At 48.5% G+C, this 21369-nt stretch overlaps 1 protein-coding gene and 1 long non-coding RNA gene across 2 annotated transcripts in view; both read left to right on the top strand.

Annotated features, from left to right (window-relative positions):
• LOC144165104 (uncharacterized) overlaps positions 1 to 18897 on the top strand; it is a 68854-nt gene extending 49957 nt beyond the window's left edge. The window contains exons 2-3 of the long non-coding RNA XR_013321360.1: positions 17662 to 17857; positions 18649 to 18897. This is a non-coding gene — a long non-coding RNA (uncharacterized LOC144165104). The remainder of the gene's footprint in view (positions 1 to 17661; positions 17858 to 18648) is intronic.
• On the top strand, positions 6117 to 10496 carry LOC144165103 (uncharacterized). The gene is made up of 4 exons (XM_077695225.1): positions 6117 to 6726; positions 7097 to 7100; positions 8972 to 9133; positions 9978 to 10496. Exons 1-4 carry the CDS (start codon positions 6490 to 6492, stop codon positions 10427 to 10429), a joined length of 855 nt encoding a protein of 284 aa, XP_077551351.1. The 5' UTR covers positions 6117 to 6489; the 3' UTR covers positions 10430 to 10496.
• Positions 18898 to 21369: the final 2472 nt, after the last annotated feature.

The raw sequence follows: 21369 nt of genomic DNA, 5'->3' as shown, positions 1-21369 counted from the left end.
GAGAATTGGTTCTAACGTGATTGTATGTTGATTCGAAGTTGTTGCCTTTTTAGCTCTAAGTTCTTGCCTTTGCAAATTAGCGTTTTTGACAATGTGATTGATCTAAGCCGCCATCCATGGTTGCCCCATATGAAAAGCCAGACATACCGCACTCCCGTTTTTTATACAGCTCGAAATGACCGTGACAAATCTTGCATGCAGGCTTCCGCCATTTTTCAACCTTGTTGCTTAGTCATTTGCTTGCACTTTTGAAAGCTAAAGCAATTGTTAACCATGCCGTGCTGCTAAGGTTTTGCTGGAAGCTTATATGATGGACGAGCGCACACCACTTCGTAGATTTCAAAAACGAAGCGTAAACGTCGCGGCAACGGCATTCTTTTTAGCTAAATATGGGCATAGGTTTTCTGCTGGCGTAATTCTTAAGGCATGTAACACTCGTATGTTAGAGCAAAGCGTTTTCTACTAGGTGATGGTCCTCTATGGTATATAAGGAAAATAGCAACCAAATTGCGCCGCAAATGTGGAGCCTGAGCCACCGCATTTCGGCACGCTTCATGTTGTCACCTTGGGGAAGACCTGGTCACCTCGCTAATTACAAATCTTGTGTGCCATTTATTATTTTGCTGAACAGCTGAATGTACAGCGTCGCCGTGTTCTTATTCTGTTTCGTCGCAGTTGCGCTCCTTTGAAACCAGTTTACTTTAGGCTAAACTATCTTCTTAACATGTGACTGCACCAGTTTTAGCTTCTCTTTAATTTTGGGGGTTTTAACCCTTTCAGCCTCGATTTTACATTTCTAATAAAAATACTTTTTCTGTGTGATTTCTTTAATAAATATTTTACCCCTATAAGCTTACAACCAAAAAATTGAGCGTATGATATAAGTACTAAGCAATTTCCAAGTATGACGTCTAATTAGACCAGCACGTAATGAAAATGTGAAATTACAGAAGAAACATTTTTTCTTGTTTTCTGCATTTTTGGAAAACGCTGAGCTGACATACAAAAGATAAAGCTGGCAGTGCAAGTATTGTCATATTTACAGCCATGTCACGAACCTAGAACTTCCGTCCTTGGCGTCACCCTGACATCAATTTGGCCTTCAGTGCAATACGCTCCCATTTCTATGGTTCAGCTTTAGCAAAAAAAAACGAATACTGGGGATGTCAGTTGACAGGGGAATCCTTGAGGAACTATCGCCCACAAAACTAGTTGTTCTGGCTTTGTTCTCAAATTGATAGCAGACTTTTAGTTGGACTCCTAAATATAGGACACCAGAGCCGAAACGGTTAACGCAATGAAGCTACCACACCGCTAAGGGGCGCGCCGCAGTGGAGGGCTCCCCACCAATTTTGATAACCTCGCTAATTTTCATCATCATCATCGTCATCATCATCATGATCTCCATATCTACGCGCACTGCAGGGCAAAGGCCTTTCCCATGGAACTCCAATTTTCCGGTCCTGTGCTGACCCACCAATTTATCACCGCAAACTTCTTGATCTCCTCTGCCCATCTAACTTACTGCAGCCTCCTGCAACGCTTGCTTTCTCTAGGAATCCACTCTGTTACCCTTAATGACCAGCGGTTATCTTGCCTTCGCATTGCATGCCCTGCCCACGCCAATTTCTTCTCCGTAAGTTCTACTAATATGTCCTTAACACGCGTTTGTTTTCTGGCCCACTCCGCGCTTTTATTGTCTCATAATTTTACAACTATTCTCTTCCGTTCCATCGTTCGCTGAATCGTCCTAAATTTAAGTTGAACCTTTTCAGTGAGCCTCCAAGGTTGTGTTTTGTAGGTGAGTACCGGTAAGTTGCAGCTGTCATACACTTTTTTTTTTCAGGGACCATGGTAGGCTGCCACTCAGTATCTGAGAATGCCTGTCGACTGCACTGCACCCCATTCTTATCCTCCTAATTATCTCTGCCTCATGTTTGGGATCCGGGTTCACTGCTTCACCTAATAAGATATATCCGCTCACCACTTCCACTGCATCGCCCCCTATCTCAAACCGCCAAGGTTAGAAAGCATTGGCTTTCGTTTACTGCATATTAATTTCCCGGCTCACGGTTTTACTTGCAGTAATCATGCTTTGCAATTCGTACCCCCCAGTTACTTAGCAAGGAAACTTCATCAGCAAATCCGAGCTTACTGAGGTGTTGTCCAACAACCCTTATGCCCACCTGTTCCCAATGCAATGTTTTGAATGCGTCTTGTAAAAATGCTGTGAATAACACGGCAGAGATTTTGTCTCCTTGTGTGACGCACTTCCGTATAGGTATTTTACTGCTCTCCTCATGGAGGACAACCGTAGCAGTTGACATATTGTAGATATCCTCAAGTATTCTTACGTAATGCTCGTCTATCCTCTGACTCCGCAATGCCTGAATGACTCCTGACATTTACACGGAGTCAAACGCTTTCTCATAATCCATGAAGGCTATATATAGGGGTTGAGTATACTCTGCGCATTTCTGTATCACTTAATTGATCGTGGGAATATGGTCTATTGTTGAATAGCATTTACGATACGCTGCTTGTTCATTAAATTCACTAAAATCTAGGGTGGCAGAAATCCCGTGAGTGATTACATTTGTGAGTACCTTGTAGATGACTGACAGTAAGCTGAGGGGCTTCGAATTTTTTCAGTCCTTCATGTCACCTTTTTTTTATAAATTAGGATTATTTTCGCGTTCTTCCAACACTCCAGTGCACTTGCGGTCATTGAGAATTGCGTAAAAAGGTTTGACACTTTCTCGTGTACAATTTGCCGCCAGCCTTCGAGATGTCTGGTGTTATCTGATCCTAACCAGTTGCTTTGCCTGCTTGTATTTCTTTCAAAGCCTTCTTTATTTCTTCTGTCGTTACTGGTGGAATGTCTATCCCCTCAGAACTACTTCTGTGTAAGGTATTATCCTGGATGTCACAGGTACTGTACAGATCTATATGAAAGTGCATATGAAACTGCTTGCGTACTATAACACTTTATCTATATTTGTGACGACATTGCCTTGCTTGTCTTTAAGTGCATACATCGGATTTTTCCCCATGCCTAGACGCGTCTTCACTGCTTTCTGGGTGTCTCCGGTGTTACAGCATGCTCAATCCTTTCCATATTATACTTCCGTACGTCAGCTGTCTTATGCCTATTGATTAACTTCGAAAGCTCTGTTAGTTCTATTGCGTCAGCTGGGGTGGATATTGCCACGAACCATGTTTTGGGTTTGTTTATTCATGTTTTGTTTTCGCTGACAGGCTGCACCAGGATATGTTATCTGTGTTATCTGGGCTACAAGAGAAGCGCATGTTCCATTCTTTATGCAGCACGTGTCATCTCCTTTCATAGGGAGAGTGCTTCGAACTAGCATCACCAGCCTAAAATAATCTTCGCTGATCTACAGTGTTCTGGATACAATTCGACTATTAGAGAAACCCTCGCGGCGAGTGATAAATGCTCGCAGAGCAGATGTCGGGGCGTTCGACTATCCGTCACTCGCATCCGAACGCCACTTTATTGACTGGTGCTTCGCCGACTGTGTGTTTTTTGAGTTGTTAGGGAAGCACAAGTCCGCTCCAATAAACTTGTTTTCTTTGAAAACAACCTCGTCGTATTGGGCTTCGTGACAATGTTGTAATGCTTTGCGGGTTACTAATTAAATCTTTCGTTTCCTGAAAAAGTTTACCAGTATCCTGTCTAGCGATGGTACCTCCGACTTCTACTGCACATTCCGTGATAGCGCATGTAAGATTATCGCTGGATTTCCGTGTCGTACGCTCTGCGTCCTCTATAGAGCTAAATATCACTTCTGCAGCGCTATCCTGAATTGTTCAACTTTTTGTACTACTCTTAGCCCATTGACTGGCTTCTTTCGTACTAGTTTGTTACGTTTCCTCATGAAGTCTAGCCTAATCCGAGATTTACCCTGCGGTGGTCCCTACACCTCACTTTGCGAGCACTTCCACATCCTGCACGACGCCAGGGTTTCCCATAGTATGAAGTCTATTTCAATTTTGTGCTCCCAATTCGGGCTCCTCCACGTCCACTTCCGTCTCTCCCGTTTGCAAAAAAAAGGTATTCATGATGAGCAGAACATTCCGTTCTGCGAACTCATTATAAGTCGTCCCTATTACTTCTTTAAACTAGAGCACATTTCCCAACTGCCTTCTCTCCGGTCTGCTTCTTGTCTACTTAAGCATTCAATTCAATTCAATTCAATTTTTATTTTTCAAGAAAAGCAACATTCTGAACCCCTGTAACTACACTATGCCAGTAGCGGTCCTAGAGATTGGTTTGGGGGGGGGGGGGGGCGAAACTTTATTTTTTTTTGGGGGGGGGGGGGGGGGCAATAAGGAACCACTCCCCTCCTTGCGGCAGTTCTGCAGAGGAGGTGATAACCACGCAGGCAAGTACGCGCATGCGCCGTAACCCGCTTGCACACAAATCACTTAGCCACACAGTGGTTTTTTGCTTGCCTTAGGCGGTACAACGGCTGGCTCGAGCCCACATTTCTGGCGGTAGCAACACATTTTCAATCTCGCGCAAGTTGGATTTAGCCTCACGCACGTTGAATAATTCGCGTATTCATGGGAGGTTGTGGCCGTTACTACACCAGGGTGGCCAATCCTGCTCTGGTGAGGGAGTGCATTACCGGCAATGGTCGCCGGGGTCAGGCCGCACCCCAAGCCCCTTTGTGCAATTCCATCAATACGCGGATTTTTTTTTTAATCCGGTGGGGGTTGCCCGGCACCGGGATTCGAACCACGGTCCTTCTGCACGCGAGGCGGGTGTTCTACCTCTACGCCATCGCTGCCCAGACCGAGATAGGACCGAGATAATTGGAGAATAATGGGAGAGGCCTTTGCCCTGCAGTGGGCGTAGATAGGCTGGTGATGATGATGATGATGATGACGTGGAATAAAAAAGCAATAAATAAGAAGCTGAGGAGCTCTTTGGGGGGGGGCGATCTCCCCGTTCGCACCCCCCCCCCCCCTTAGGACCGCCACTGCTCTATACTGTGTTTTTACTTCAGCCATTGCCGATTACACATCTTCATGAAGCTTTAAACTATCCGGTCGTCGTAACTGGATATAGGCGCGTAGCCTTGTTCCACCTTGAATTTTTACCTTTTATTAAGCCTAATTACAAGACCAGCTGTTGCAAAGTACAGGAGGCAGAAGGGAGCGTGCACACTATAATTAGTAAATAAAGGAGGTGGAAGTGCGTTTTCAGTTCTGTCCTACCGTGGCGTCCTGGTTCCTTGCGGTTCACAACAACTTTGGTGCCGAAATCTACCGTCTTCAACCACCCGGCATCGTCCGGACGAGCCATCGGGCCTGAAAGACGACGATGGACCGTTTGAAGCCCAAAAGAACCGCACGGCGGGCCCTTATGATGAAATTGGTGAACGAAGCCAAGGCTGCGCTCCAATCTACGCCTCCAGACTTGGTGAGCTTGCAGTGTGTGCTCGAGCGCTTGATGACTTGCGAGGTGGGACTCCACGCAATCAATACCAAGATGGAACCTTTGATACCTGTCTAAAAACTGGAAGCTGAGCTGGAGGCTGCGCTCAGTACGAAGATGAGGCGCTTAACGCGATATCAAGCCTCAACACAGTCAATGAATCTTTAAAGAGCCCGACTGCGTCAGCTGCAGCATCTGCGACTTTGTTTCACAGCTCGTCACGGGAGACGCTTCAGTCATTTAGCCGTTCAACAGCACTCAGGCTTCCACAATTGGAAATCACGCCATTTCGAGGTGGCATAAGCAGGTGGCTACCGTTTTGGGACAGGTTTGAGGCAACTATCGACAGGAACACGACATTGGGGATAACGGAAAAATTTCACTACCTCAGGAATTACCTTTCCGAAGAGGCTGCATCAGCAATTGCTAATTTATGCTGTCTTTCACAATGCAGGAAAGCCACCACTGAAAGAAAGTCTTTGCCTTTTCTGCAAGAACAGACATGTGATCAAGGAGTGTACGGCCAAGCTGACGAGCACAGACAAAAAAGAGCTTCTTCGCATGGACACGCGCTGTTTTCGCTGCACAGCCAAAGGTCATCGCTCAAGCGAATGCCGGAGACGTATCGAGTGCTGACACTGCAAATGAAGACACGCGACGTCTTTCTGCATGCAGCAAAGTACTAACTCGGGACAGACGAAGACTAACGCCGAAAATGCGTACTACACATCTGCGGATACAAGCCAAGGCATGAAAGAGGTTCCCACTGTACTACTTCTGACCATCCGTGTATGGGCTGTTTCCGACCAAAGGAGAATGATGTATCTGTGACGTCAAGCCAGCCGAAGCCGCCGTTATCACCACTGCTCCTTCTCCTTCCCCTCCCTCTTAACCCCTCTCGCACAACGCTACATTAACCCGCGCTATCGCAATAAACGTTTCGTCTTGGCCCAGCCACTGCCCCGGCGTGTTCGTTTCAGTGGCGACGAGGATGGGATGAGAACGGGGCGTCAACTCAGTCCGCCATGACCGACGCAACCGCAACTGACGCAACCGCCATGACCGCCGCACCCACGGGAGGATGCGCCAGCCCTCCGCAGTTCGACGAGACTAGCGACAAGTGGCCCGCTTACCAGGTTCGGCTGGAAGCCTTCTTTAAGGGAAATGGCATCACGGAAGACAAAAAGAAGCGGGCCCTGCTGGTGACTGCAATGTCCACCCACACCGTCGACGTGCTGAGCGGACGTTGTGCTCCGGATAAGGTGAATGAACTTTCGTACCCACAAGTGGTAGCCTTGCTTAAGCAGCACTTTTCGCCGCAACTGAACGAGATAGCGCAGTCGTACAAGTTCTTCACCCGCAGCCAGCTGCCCGGCGAACCGGGCAAGGATTTTATCGTGGCGATTCGATAGATAGCGGACACCTGCAATTTTGGCACATCGTTGCATAGAATGCAACGAGATCGTATCGTGTGTGGACTGCAAAGCGCAGGAGTGCGTCGGCAGCTACTCGCGAAACCGCAGCTGACGAGGAGCGAAGCGGAAGAAATTGTGATATCAGCCGAAATGGCCGAAGCCAACGCGCAAGAGATAGTAAGCCCTGCCACCGAGGGAAGTGTACATGCGCTGGGAGGCCAGTCCTATCGCCCAAGAAGCCGGTCACAGATTGTTGCGTACTACTCCTGCGGAGCAAAAGGGCACGGACCCGAGGATTGCCGCTTCCGCTCGGCGTCATGCTTCAGGTCATATCGCCCGAGGTCATATCGCCCGAGCCTATTGCCGCCGTGAGAGTAGTTTCCGGGGGGTGCCACCAGTGCGCCAAGTACACGCCTTGTCCTCGCGGGAGGAAGACACGGGCACGAACGGTATGTTCGCGCTGGAGGCAGCGAACAGTCATATCGGCCATGTCGGCATTACGCAACCCATCGTGCGCACCTTGGAGTGTGCTGGGGTTCCAGTGGACATGCAGGTGGACCCAGGCTCTCCGGTTTCGGTCATCACGTGGACCACATATGAGCGGAACAAAGCAGTGTGGCCCAAGCTACGTGGTTCACCATTGAAACTGACCTGCTTCTTAGGACGGCTTCCAGTGCGGCAGCAACTTAAGCTCAAGGTTTCGTGCGGAAACAGGTCGACGGATGGGTCTTTGCAACTCCTTGGTTGCTCCGGCCCCAACCTCTGCGGACGCGACCTGATTCAAGCGTTCCACATGCTCGAAGCACCGGTCATGAACCTGAACACATCAGGTGAGCAACTGCCGTTAGTCGGTGCTGACGACATTAACGTGGACCGGTTGCTAGCAGAATTCGCTGATTTGTTCGCGCCAGGTTTAGGTCTCATAAAAGGGCCTCCGGTACACTTCGAAACGCGAGAAAACGTGGTGCCGAAATTTTGGAAAGCACGCGAAGTTCCTTATGCTTTTCGTCCAAAGGTCGGCGTGGAACTGGACCGCCTTTCGGGCGCGGGTATTATTGTCCCACTGCCTCATTCGAAGTGGGCCGCGCCAGTGGTACCGGTAGTGAAACGGAATGGCTGCATCCGCCTTTGTGGTGATTTTAAACTAACGGTAAACAAAGCCTGTCACACTGAGCAATACCCGTTGCCACGGGTGGAGGATATCCTCGCGACATTAAACGGCGGTGAAGTTTTTACCACGATAGACTTGCGGGAGGCGTACAACCAGCTTCCGTTGGATGAGGATGCCATGCTACTCACGACCATAAACACGCATAAGGGACTGTTCAGCTTCACTCGCCTCCCTTTTGGAGTGGCGTCCGCGCCGGCCATGTTTCAACGTCGTATGGAGACCATTTTTCAGGGGCTTCCGCGTGTTCAGGTCTACCTAGATGACGTCATCGTGGCAGAGAAACGCAATGACTGCACCACACTGCGCGCAGTATTGAAGCGTTTCCAGGAATATGGCGTGTGCTTGAACGCAGACAAGTGCAAGTTACGCCCACCAGAGGTGGATTTTTTGGGACATCGAATTAGCGCTGGAGGTCTTCAACCAAAGACGGAGAACATAGACGCCATCCTGGAGGTTCAGGCACCGCGGAATCCCGCAGAATTAAGGTCCTACCTTGGCATGGTGACGTACTACCACAAGTTTCTCCCCAACGCATCGACCGCCATGGCGCCCTTATATCAACTACTCCGGAAGGAAGCTAAGTGGGAGTGGGGTACCACTCAACAACAGGCATTCAGCAATGTGAAAGACCTTCTCAAATCCGCAGATTTTCTGGCGCATTTTGACCCACACAGGCCGCTAGTCCTGGAATGCGATGCCTCCCCGGACGGAATCGGCGCAGTGCTTTCACACGATGTCGGGGGCGGGGTACTTCGGCCCATAGGGTTCCGTTCTCGGTTATTGACGGAAGCTGAGAAAAATTACTCGCAGTTGGAGCGTGAAGCCGTGGCACTTGTGTTTGGTGCATTGAAATTCCTACAATACTTACTGGGCAATACTTTCACAAGCCGCTTGTGGGACTTTTTCATCCAGACAGGCCAGTAGCCGTGATGGCCGCTGCGCGAATCCAGCGATGGGCCCTGCTGCTGAGCGCATACGATTACGTCATCATACACCAGCCTGGGAAAGACAACGTTCCAGCAGATGCCCTCAGCCGGCTCCCCACGTCAGCAACTTCCCAGCCAGGGACGCAGGAAGAAACTGGGGACGGTGAGTATGTCCTGCTCACGGAAATCCTTCTGATGGTGTCATGTCTGCGAAGTACCTGGGCACTCTCACGGAGCTCGATGACGACTTAGCAAAGGTGAAAAGATTGGGGCAGGAGGGGTGGCCAAGAAATTTGGCGCCTGAGGACCAGCACTTGATGCCATACTTCAACCGGAAGGTTGAGATAACGGGATAACGGGGAGTTGCGGGTTTCTCTACTGGGGCCATCGAGTGATCGTCCCTAAGAATGCCCGAGCAGTAATATTACGTCTGCTGCATGATACTCATCAAGGAATTTGCTCAATGAAGCGGCTAGGGCGCTCCTTGATGTGGTACCCCCGGATCGATAATGACATTGAGCGCATGGTTAAGTCCTGCCCCATTTGCATCCAAGCTGCCCCTATGCCCCCCAAGAAACCCCCTGTTGCATGGCCGGAAACGGATGAGCGTTGGTCGAGGCTGCATATTGATTTTTCGGGGCCGATCGATGGTCACATGCTACTGATTGTGGTGGATTGACACAGTAAGGGGATAGAAGCGATACCCATGAAGACTTCCACCCCGCACGCCACCATAGAAGCTCTGCGCACCTTGTTCAGTACATTCGGGTTGCCCCGGACACTGGTATCCGATAATGGCCCACAGTTTACGAGTTGGGAATTTCGCAATTTTATAAAGCTGAATAACATAGCACACCTCCGAACAGCACCGTATCACCCCCAGTCCAATGGGCTCGCGGAGCGGGCTGTTCGTACTGTCAAGTTTTCTTTGAAGAAGAATGTGCAAGGGTCACTAAAACCCCGCCTTGCAAGGATTCTGCACAGGTACCGCAGGACGCCGCATGCCGGGGGCTGGACACCAGCGCAACTCCTAATGGGCTACGATCTTCGCTCCAGGCTGGACAACGCAGTGTCCATTCCACCCTCACCAGCTGACCGTCCCTTCCTCGATGTGTGGCAGCCCGGTGAGCCAGTCTGGGTGAGGAACTTCGGGCGAGGCGAGCCGTGGACTCCAGCCAGCATTACATCGACAGACGGAGCCCGCCTAGTGAATGCCGACGGTCCGGAGGGGGAACCCATTCGGCGCCACAGCGACCAGGTGAAGCCACGGGAGTTGGAGCACGACCAGGGAGAAGCAAGTGACTCCGGGTGCCAGGAGACTGCCGGCGGACCCCCAGCAGGAGGAACACCGAGGCGAGTGCCAACAAGCAACGAGATCGCCGGGAGCACCTCAACTCCGGTGTTGCGTCGGTCGGACCGGCAACGCAAACCACTAGACCGTTACTCACCGTAGGGAGAGCGAAATGATGTACCTGTGACGTCACGCCAGCCGAAGCCGCCGTTATCACCACTGCTCCTTCTCCTTCTCCTCCCTCTTAACCCCTCTCGCACAACGGTACATTAACCCGCGCTATTCGTTTCGGCCTGTTCGTTTCAGAGGATCTTTTTGCGTGCTGTCCTTGACGGGGCAGTCAGAGAAGCTTTCATCGGGAAGATACATCCAAGAAGTTGAAACTTCCGGTTATCGGAGAGGTAAACTCGGTAATCAACACCTTCGGCAACACTCGGAGAACCAAAAGACGAAAATGTCGGATAGTTTGCCTTAGCCTACAAAGCCGATTCGACAGCATTGCATGTGTCTTGGACGCGTTGGAAATTCCAGAAATATGCCAAGATATCTACTTCCTTGTAGCATATCTGCCATTAGTCAAAAAATTTAAAAAAAAATCAGGCAAAACCATCGCGGACAGTGACAAATTTGGGTGGAGTGTGGGAGACGATGGTATTGGACTGCTGATTGGCGCTGATCAGATGTGGCTATTCATGAATCCAGAGGTGACCAGAGATGCCAACTCAAGCCTTGTTGCCATCAACACAATGTTTGGATAGAGATTTCGAGGTCCGACGCAACACCATTTGTTTTAAAAGACCGCACGCTTGGTTAGCGTTTTGCACAGCTATGCGACAACGGAAGACCATGAAGTCCCTGAAGACAAGCTTGGACGTAAGTTCTGGGAACTTCAAGCCATGGGAATACTGGGAGACGACCGAGAACGCCACACAAGCACAGTATTCGAGGATTTTCAGCTTACTATTTCCAAAGTCCACAGGCGATATGAAGTGGTCTTATTGTGGACGTTTGATCCGAAGGAATCCCTTGAAGAGAACCGATTCGAAGCTATGCGACCCTTGAATTTCTATTTAGATGACTTATGAAAAAAACAAAAAATTTCCTAGCTAGATATGAAAAGGCTATACGGCAGTATCTGGTCGACGGGCATGCTAAAGTAGTGCGAAAGCGTAACACGTGTGAAGACAGGCTGCTATACTACATGACCCATAGGTTCTCAAAGAAGACCACGTCACCACAAAACTTCGAGTGGTCTTTGATTCCTTTTCGTCCCGACCACCATGCGGTTCCCTTAATGACTGCTTGGACAAGGGCGCGAATTTGAATCTGGACATTCTTGAAGTTTTACTGATGTTCAGACGACACTAATGCGGACTTAGCGCCGATGTTCAGAAAGCCTTCCGGAAAATCAGAGTACGAGAAAAGGACCGGAACGCTTTCCGATTCTTTTGGTATTCGAGCGTACCGACAGGAACTCCTTTAAATCGCCTAGAACAGTAGCGCATGACCCGTATTCCGTTTGGCGCAACATCGAGGACCTTTACGATCTCCGAAGCGATTTGAGACCACCTCAGCCATGTTTTGTAAGACAACAAAGAAGCAGCATAACTCTTAAAATCATCGTTCTAGGTTGATGATTTGTTGCCCGGAACCGAAAGTGAAGAGGAGGCTATACGCATCTATAAACAGAATAACGAGAACATGGCAGATGGAGGGATGCTACTTAAGAAGTGGCCAACGAATTCCGGTCAACTACAAAATTTATTTGACAGCAACGAGAAACAAATGGCCGCAATGAGCAAAGAGGAACAAGTCCTACCATCGAAGGATAGAAAGGTTTTCGGCGTTGCCTGGGATTACGACGATGCACTTGCATGTCAGTATGAAGTAAACAATACCTTTGTTGAACAAAACACCAGTAACAAAGCGGATTGTACAACATGCAATCGCAGGGATTTTAGATCCGCTTGGAGTGATATGCGGACTCGTCGTCAAGGGCAAAATGCGGCTTCAGCGACTCTGGACAGAAAAGATCAGTTGGGATTTGCGTGTTCTTCCGCACATGCAGGAAGAATAGTCCAATTGGTCGAACAATGTCTGCAAGCTAGAAGACATCCATTTCCCGCTACCTGTTTTATGGGCATAATGAACCACCTGGAAACTCAAGGCTCACGTTTTTTCTGATGCGAGTCCTCAAGCCTGTGGCGCCGTGGCGTACCTTCGTTTTTTGAGCAACACCACATCAGAAATGACTACGTTCTTGCTTTCGAAGTCGACAGTAGCACCAATTCGAAAGTTGACAGTGCCCAAACTCGAACTTATGGGAACAATCGTAGCCGCAAGAATGGGTGAATACCTTAACAGGAAGGTCTTCATTGGCACCACAACCATTTGGTACTTGACGGATTCGTCAATCTCGTTGGGATGGATAAGAGGTAACAAAAAGTTGGAACTATTTGTCGCTAACCGAGTTTCCGTAAGTCGTCCGATTACTGATGCGTCACAATGGAAACACTGCCCTGGATCAAATAACCCCGCCGATCTAATCAGGCGAAGTTGTTCGGCTGAAGAGCTACTCGGACACCAACTGTGGTGGAAAGGTCCTAACTGGCTGAGACTGATTCCGAATGCATGGCCTCAGAATATCCGCAGCGTTCACGCAGACTATTCTGTGCCAAACCCTGTACACGTCGTACTCACCGGTTGCACACGAAGCATCGAAGCCAATGTCGTAGACGTTCACAAATTCATCGACTTGCATAAGCTGATCAGAAGAATCGTATGGGTATTACGGTTCGGTTTCAAGACAGGTGAGCGTCCCAAGGGTCCGCTCACTACACGGAAACTCCAGGCAGCGAAGCGGTTTTTGATAAAACGAGAGCAAACGGAAACACTACAAGCCAGAACTCTCCGATTTAAAAACATCGAGGATTTGCAGAACTTCACCTTTCATAACGCTTCAACCATTCAGTGACGACTACGGCCTGACGCGCGCCCGAAATCGCCTTTATAATTTTGAACTTACCGAAGAAACTAAAAACCAAGTGATACTTCCTACCAAGAGCCATTTTACGGACCAAATAATTAACGCTATTCACCGTAGACTCCTGTACAGCGGGGTCAGAGACGTCCTGATAGACCTTCGCGAACTATTCTGGGTACCAAAAGACCGTCGGTGCATCAAATATATCTGTTATAGATGCGCAACGTGTAGAAAATACAAGGCGATCCCAGGTTTTGCTTCTACACCACCGGTTCCAACTGACAGACTTCGGAAGTCAAGCCCGTTTTACGTCGTTGGCATTGACTTTGCTGGACCACTGCTGGTGAAAGGCAGAGCGACAAAGGCGTATATTCTTTTGGAAACTTGTGCCGTGACTAGAGCCATACACTTGGAGCATGTTTCCAGTCTTAAGACAGAATCATACATCTTGGCATTAAAGCGATATATAGCGCGAAGAGGAGTGCCCAGTATCATCTACTCCAACAATGGCAATACTTTTAGACGCGCCAACCGAGAGCTTCGATCACTATTCCGAGTTCGCGCTTCTCCTGAAATTGAAGACTTCAGCACTAAACAGACGATAACTTGGAAGTTCAACGCAGAAGCGGTACCCTGGTGGGGAGGTTTTTGGGAGTGACTTGTTGGCAGCGTGAAGCGAGCACTGCGAAATGTTCCCGGCAGAGCTTCCGTGAATGCAGAACAACTGAACACATTCCTGTGCGAAATTGAAGCGGTAGTTAACTCCCGCCCGCCTACTTGTGTGAGCAATTCCATCAGTGAGCCTGAAGTTTTGACCCCAGCTCGCTGTCTCATCGGTAGACGACTGACTGCTCTACCCACCGTTAAACTCGATTTCCTGAAACCACGTGGTACCTACATAACCAAAAAAGATGGTATTATCGACAGGCTCTAACGAACGCATTTTGGGCGCAATGGGAGAAGGAGTACGTGCTTCAGCGTTCGTCGTTTCATTATGTCCGTACAAAACATTCTGCACCTATCAGGATTAGAGACGTCGTCTTAATTGAAGGAACAGGCCCAAGAGGATGGTGGAAAACGGGAGTCATAGAAGAAATATTTCCTGGGCGTGACAACGCAGTTCGTGCCTGCAACGTTCGACGTTCGGCGGGACAGTTCTTGACGCGTCCCGTACAATGTTGTATCCCCTGGAAATCGTCAAAAAACCGGAGGAGGATGTTGTGGAAGTAGAGGAGGCAGAAGGGGGCGTGCATACTTTCATCATTAGTAAATAAAGGAGGTGGAAGCGCGTTCCCAGTTCGGCACTACCCTGGCGTCCTGGTTTCGTTAATGCTATAGTATCCTTCTATGTTTGCAGCTATGCTTTTATTGACTAGAAATCCCACTCCCAGTTCTTTTCTGTCTACTAGAAAATGGTAACATAGGATGTATCAATTTTTCAGCACTGTGAAGGCCTGACCTGTCCGCCTAATCTCGCTTAGCCTTATTACATCAAATTTAATGCCATCTAATTTCTCGAAAAACACCTCTAAACTCGCCTCGCCAGATAATGTTTTCGTGTTGAACTTTGCCAGGTTCAGATTATAATGACGGCCTGTCCGGATCCAGGAATTCTTGGCTCCCTCAGCTGCGCCACAGGTCTGACCGCCACCGTGGTCACTGGCTTCGCAGCCCGGGCGTTTTTTATTTTCACTTCCACTAGAAAAATGGCCATCGCAGCTAGAATCGAACGCGCGTCCTAGAGCTTTTTAGCCCTTTAGCCCTTTAGTCCTTAAAGTTTTAGCCTTTAAGGCACCGCGGTGGGTAGTTCCAACTTTTGCAATTCCTGGCGAAAACGAAACATCACAAAAAAGTAATCTCCGGTCTAACAAAAAGGTTTGCACGTCGTATTGACAATTACGGCCATTTGTAAGCGAACGTCAATCAAACAGGTTATACAAGGAAAGCAGAAAAAAGAAGGGCAGTTTTTCATGTATTTTACTACACTCCACCAGTGCTGTAATACAAAAAATATATGTGAGTACTTCGATCACCGGATCATGCAAACCGAATATTCAGATGTGTTGTTGGGGTGTTTTCAGCTGCAGCTCATACTGCGTCAAATGAAGGTAGCCCTATTGTGTAAAAAGCATGAATTTAAAACATATTCAGCGTGGTCTGTCCTGTGCACCACATAAATCCGCACTCGGTCTTCGAGCCCGCACCCAAGGCCGACCTTCAAAACCCATTCCGGACCCGTCAGTCACGATCGATTCCACGCCCGTTCCCCAAGTGCCCTCACTACGTATACTTGGTGTCACGTTCCATGCAGATGGCTCTCGTGCGGCGATTCTCCCACAACTTAATGTCACAGTCACCTAGCTCACACATTTCATCAGAAGAATCTGCACCCTTCGCCATGGCCTAAAAGAACCAGACACCTGCCGTCTTGTTCAAGCCCTACTGATCAGCCGCATGGTGCTCTTTACCTCAACCTCAAACCAAAGGAACATGCCGAATTAGACGCTCTTATCAAGAAATCGTATAAAATCACCCTCGGCCTCCCTGCCTTCACGCCTACTGCCCGTCTTCTGCAATTAGGTACCCACAATTATTTTTTTGAGCTCCTCGAAGCAGAGTGGGTCCAGCAACTCACTCGCCTTGCCCTCGCCCCTACGGGCCTCACGGTACTGCATAAACAAAGCTACCCCACTCCTCTGCCTTTAGACACCCCCCAGCGTATCCCTCCGTAACTCCGCGCTCATATCTTCGTGTCTCCCATCCCCAAAAACGTGCACCCTTCCTTCAATCAAGGCAGAAAACAGGCCGGCGTCACCCGCCTCCGAGCCGAATACCACAACACACCGGACACCCGTTACATGGACGTCGCTCCGTATACATCCCGCCCTGCTCACGCACTGGTTGTCGTCGACTCCAAATCGGTGAATATTACCTTCCTCAGCCTTCTCCAGGCAAGCAGCATGACGGCTGAAGAGACAGCCATCGCTCTAGCAGCGACCAAGGCTTCCTCTAACTACGTGGCAATCCTCACAGATAAGATTCACCACAACCTTGCCGCAACTACCATACAGGCCGCATCTCTCCCTCAGAGCTGAAGATGCTATCCTCAATCAAGGATCCCCCCACATCGACATTGTGTGGACACCATGCCATTGTTCCCTCGAGGGAAACGAGGCAGCACACACCGCTGCCCGCGCACTTACATCACGGGCGTTTTCGTCTGCGGTAGAGGACCTTTCCGAACCCTCCATCTATCCCCGGTCCCTCCCCGCTACCCTGAAATCCTATATCATTATCGCCAACTGCGGCTTCAATACCCTCCTCCTCATCCGTCCCTCAGCCCACAGGCGGCTCGAAGTTGGTGTCGACTGCAGACCAACACATTCTACAACACCTCGATACTCCACTACATCTCTCCCTCCACTTACCCCTACACTGCCCCTCTTGCTCCGTCCCGAACACTACCTACCACCTGGTCTGGGAATGCCCCTACGCGCCAAACCCCCTCTCTTACCCATCCCCTGAGCAGTGTGAGTGCGAGCTGGACGCTCACGGTGCGAGGACCAAGAACGCCTCATGGCTCGGGCCGAAGCAGCTGCGCTAGCTCGCGGATTTCTAGACTAAGAAAGCCACCCACTTTTATGCCCAAAAAACGTTTTCCAATCCAATGCAGTGAAACAGCCTCGGGCATACAACGATGAATCGGAGGCAAGTTCTACAGGAACGCTACGATACGAAGGAATATTTACGATCGATCTTTTCAGAGGCAATCCGAACAGGGCGACTGCTCTTAAAACCAGAAGGACTGCAAATAAAGCGCATCTGCTCGTCTATCCAGACACAAAGGAGGCTTGCAGACTACTCTTATCTTTTAGTCCATCCAGCTTTGCTGACCCTAAAGTGCTCGTCTTCGATCTGCCATCGCTGGTGGAGCTATAACCCAGCTCCTAAAAAATATCATTTGACAAGGCGTCCCAGTTAGCCAACGCTTTTTTTTTATCATATTTTTTGCGCTCTGATAAACTTTTTCAGCAAAACCGGGAAATGGGAAACGCTCACAAAGTTTAATAAGTGGATTTACAGGCTTCGCAGCTCTGCATTTTTTACGTTCTGTAATAAAACTCGTTTGCATGTTTGATATTACCCAATACAATCATAACGTGTCCTTGGTGTACATACAATATCGCAATATAGCTGGCTCTGTACCGTCAGAGGCAGTGCAAGGCGCTGTAACAGGGGTGAAGCCAGAAATTCGCCTGCGAATACACCGATGCGGCTCCAGCTATCACATGGTGACAGTGGTAGTGTTACATACTACAGAGTTTTCTCACTGCATGGGGAAAACGGCTATTCCAGAGAACTGGGAGCTCTTATTGTGATTTCTCTCATCTTCCTCCTGGCATACACTAAGGACTAGTGGCCCTGTGCTTTGGCTGCGGATGTCAACAGGGCCCTGCAGACTGCCTTGAGGATGAGAAGACGCCCGGGGCCTTATTGTATTTCGCTGTTGAAAATAAGCCGAAGTGTCAGCACGTTAAAGTGAAGGACGAAGAAAGATGCACAAGCAAAGGTTACACGGAATATATATCATGCTGGTTATGCTGCTGGTGAGTATTCTCCTTGGGAGAATTCCCCCTTTCGCACGGAGCCCTTTTGTATTAACTCTATTGAAGAGTAACTCAGCAGTAAGGTTGAAGCTTTTAATTTCATGTCGATCTTGACAAGATTTCTAACCAGGAGGCAACGCAGAAACATCCGGAGTCCTTTTCGTGTTAAAAAAAGCTCCTGTTTTTTTGTGGAAACAGAAGCCTGACAGAAAACTGGTTTGCGTAGACCACTGAGCACGCAGTGACGTCCAATTCTGCGCCAGAATACTCATTAAACCGCAGCCTTTATAACCTGCTTTTGCATTGAGATTAACAGTCAATATTTCTAAACAAAACCTATATACAGCGTTAAGTCCGAAAACGCACCCTCATAATAGATTTATTGTGGGGATTAACGCACCGACGCAACGCAGCCGATTAGGCGCGCAGTAGTGGATGCTCCGGATTAATTTTGACCACCTAGTGATCTTTATCGTGCGCCGGAATCTCGTACATAAGGGCATTTTTGCTTTTCGCCTCCATCAGAAAATCGGCCGCCACGGCCGGAAATCGAACCCGCGACCTCGTGCTCAGCAGCGCAACTCCTTAGCCACTGAGCTAACGTGGCGGGTGTACCCTCATAATAGGCAAGCAAACCAGGGAGCAAGAAAGCGATCAAGCGAGAATCAAGGTTTGCTACCACGGCACGTGGACTCACAAGGAGTGTGCCCTATGTTCGGTAGCACGAGTTCTTTTAGTTTTTCAAATAAAACCCTATTTTATGAGGACTGCTTCGTGGTTTTATTTTTCAGTGGAACTTAAGGAGACAAGCAAAGCAGTAGGTCTAGGGAAGGAAGAAAAGGACCAATAACAGCTTTATAGCATCCCAGAAGTCATAAGTGCAGTTTCATAACCGATGCACGCTCAAATATTTGGAAGAAACAAAAACGTACTGTTACTGTATCGATAAAAACTTCTTTTTTCTTGTATTTTGAGCAGACCAATCAACCCGTTGGTTTGTTCATTAAAAGGACACTGAAGGATGAATAAAATTTCATTTTAACTAAATGATCCTACGCCTCGTAGCTCTCTCGGCCTTTGTTCCTGAGAAATAACTAAAATAAAGCTGGCAGTTCTCTCTCCGGTTCTATTTCATTTTTTGTGACGAAGCCATTGCGTCATGAAGTAGGAGCGACGGACCGTTGCTGTCTAGAACGTAAACAGTCGGCGCTGGGCGCTCTCCGCTGGCAACAGTAGCTATAACGTGTGCAAGCCATGGCCGACCAATGCAACGTTTCCCTGGCCGAGGATGCTGGCTTGTACTTTTATGATTTTTCACCCACGGAAGGACAAATGGTTTTAAATGCTAAACGGCCGGTGTGCCCATCTATACCAGCCTCCCAGACCCCATCGGGACCGCTCCCAGCGAAGCACCTTTCGAAGAGACAAGCGCCGTTTCGAATATCAGGCGCTGCGTCCCAAATAGCGTCAACGTAGTTCAGCCGGGCGCCCTGACCTCACTTCGTCTGTGGATCAAAGCCGTCTCATGTTATCTTCTTTTGCTAGCGCGAACCTAGCTTGAAATGAACACTCTCTTCATGGCAGCCGTGTCACGTAGTCGTCGCTACCTGCGCTCACCCTTGCCCAAACAGAACAAGGGCGGTCTGTTTTAGCAAGGCGCACGCTGTACGAATTATCAGCAGCGGCTCGGGGTTAACGCAAGAGCACATAATCAGATGTCAGCTACGCACGAGCAGTTAGTAGGTTTCAGGGGCGATCAATGTCGAACCGGGCGCGGGCACACTTCACCGAAATTAACATCCGTGCGCGGAGAACGGGAGATTGGAAGCTCAGGCGGGTAGCTTAACCCCTACAATGCATTGTGTTGCTTTTACTGTTTCTAATGAAGGGAATTTAGCCGCTTCCTGCCGGGGATGTTGCTTGCAGAAGTTCAGGCGTTCACCGTCGTAGGTTATTGAATTCTCTAACTGCGCATAAATGTTTTTCTGAAAGGAAACTGAAAGCACGAAGGCTGACTGAATAGTAAGGGAAGCAGCCATGAAATCAGCCTGCCTCTCAGAGTATAAAAGCTGCAGTCAGTGTGTTTAAATGAGATGGGCTCATGCAAAGCTTTGATATACATTTAATTTACGTGGCCGGCTACAAGGAACTGTTTATTTCAGAAAAACATCTATAGATGCCCCTTTCTTGAGCTCTTACCATTCGCAAGATTGTAACGTCACAAACCGTAGTACACAAAAGCTTACGCGTCGTCGTCACCCGTTTTCGCGTTTCTGACGTTTGATGCCTTATTAGACAACTGGTAGTAGTGAGAATGGTGTATTTAAATTCTCGGCACCGAATAAAGGCCAACTTGTATTCCCCCTTTAGTGACCTTTAACAAGCGCATTTGGGGCGACTAGGCGTGAAATACCAAGTTAGCGTTAGGACAGCGCTACCAACTAGTGCTCCAGTTTTGACATGAATTCGATGGTTTGCCTCAACCAATGACAGCAGAATATGTTCCAAACGCATTGGCATGGAAGTGAGAATCTTACATGGGTGCTAAAGGCACTTTCACGCTAGCTGGCTCTTTTGTCTACAAACTCCACATAATTTCAATACAGACAATAAAACAAAACGCATGTTCGCCAGCTTACTTGCACTTTCTTTCGTAGCATTTGTACACTTTTGCCCAGAAGTTTAGATATGGCTCATTGTTTACTCAGTGCTTTTACTTAAATAGCAGTATGTTCTTATCACCGAGGGAACACGTCGCCGCCCACACAAATGAATGGAACTCAAGTCGGTACAAGGGTTTACTATTTTGATTAGTTTAGGCCTATGAACAAGGAAGGTAACATTTCGGAGACCAAGTGTCCAGTTTTTCCTAAAGTCACGCGTATGACGTATGTAATAAAATCAATGAGGAAGCATTGACTATTTGGCATGCTATCCGCGCCTTTGACGAAGGGGGTGGATGCGTTATTAAACCTTGAACATATTTGCGTACCATCTCATTTGTACCCACAAAAGCCATAGTTAACAATAAATTACCAATCTGACATAAGCAGATATTAGGTGCTTACTTACTCTTGCCAATGTGTTATATTTGTATCACACATGGTAGCGGCAACCATCACAATGGAACAAGAAATTTTTCTTGAAAACGAGCGCAGGGCAACCATATTTTTTTTTTACCTGATAGCGGAGTTCCAGTCGTGGAAGGACGCCGGCCCTTTTTATCTTAGCACGCGAGAGGTATTGCGAAAATTAGTGGTGACGACCGCGCCAGCTTGCGGACATGCACTATTGAATGTCTCGGGCTGTACACGTGGAGCCTGTTGATTCTAGTCCATTGTGGACATAAGTCTACCGCTACCCTGGACGAGCAAGAGGAAAGTAGGCGGGCATGGAGCACGGACTTAGAGAGGGCATTGTTTTGTTGACTTTAAACAAAAATGCACTAGACCCCCGCCGTAGACAACTCCGCTGCAATAAATTACAGAGAAGAATTGTGAAAAAAATAAGGC

The sequence above is a fragment of the Haemaphysalis longicornis genome, unplaced genomic scaffold, assembly GCF_048455015.1.
Source record: "Haemaphysalis longicornis isolate Haplotype H1 unplaced genomic scaffold, Haemaphysalis longicornis Haplotype H1 scaffold_14, whole genome shotgun sequence".
NCBI classification, from domain to species: Eukaryota; Metazoa; Arthropoda; class Arachnida; order Ixodida; family Ixodidae; genus Haemaphysalis; species Haemaphysalis longicornis.
This window is presented reverse-complemented; position numbering and strand designations above follow the sequence as displayed.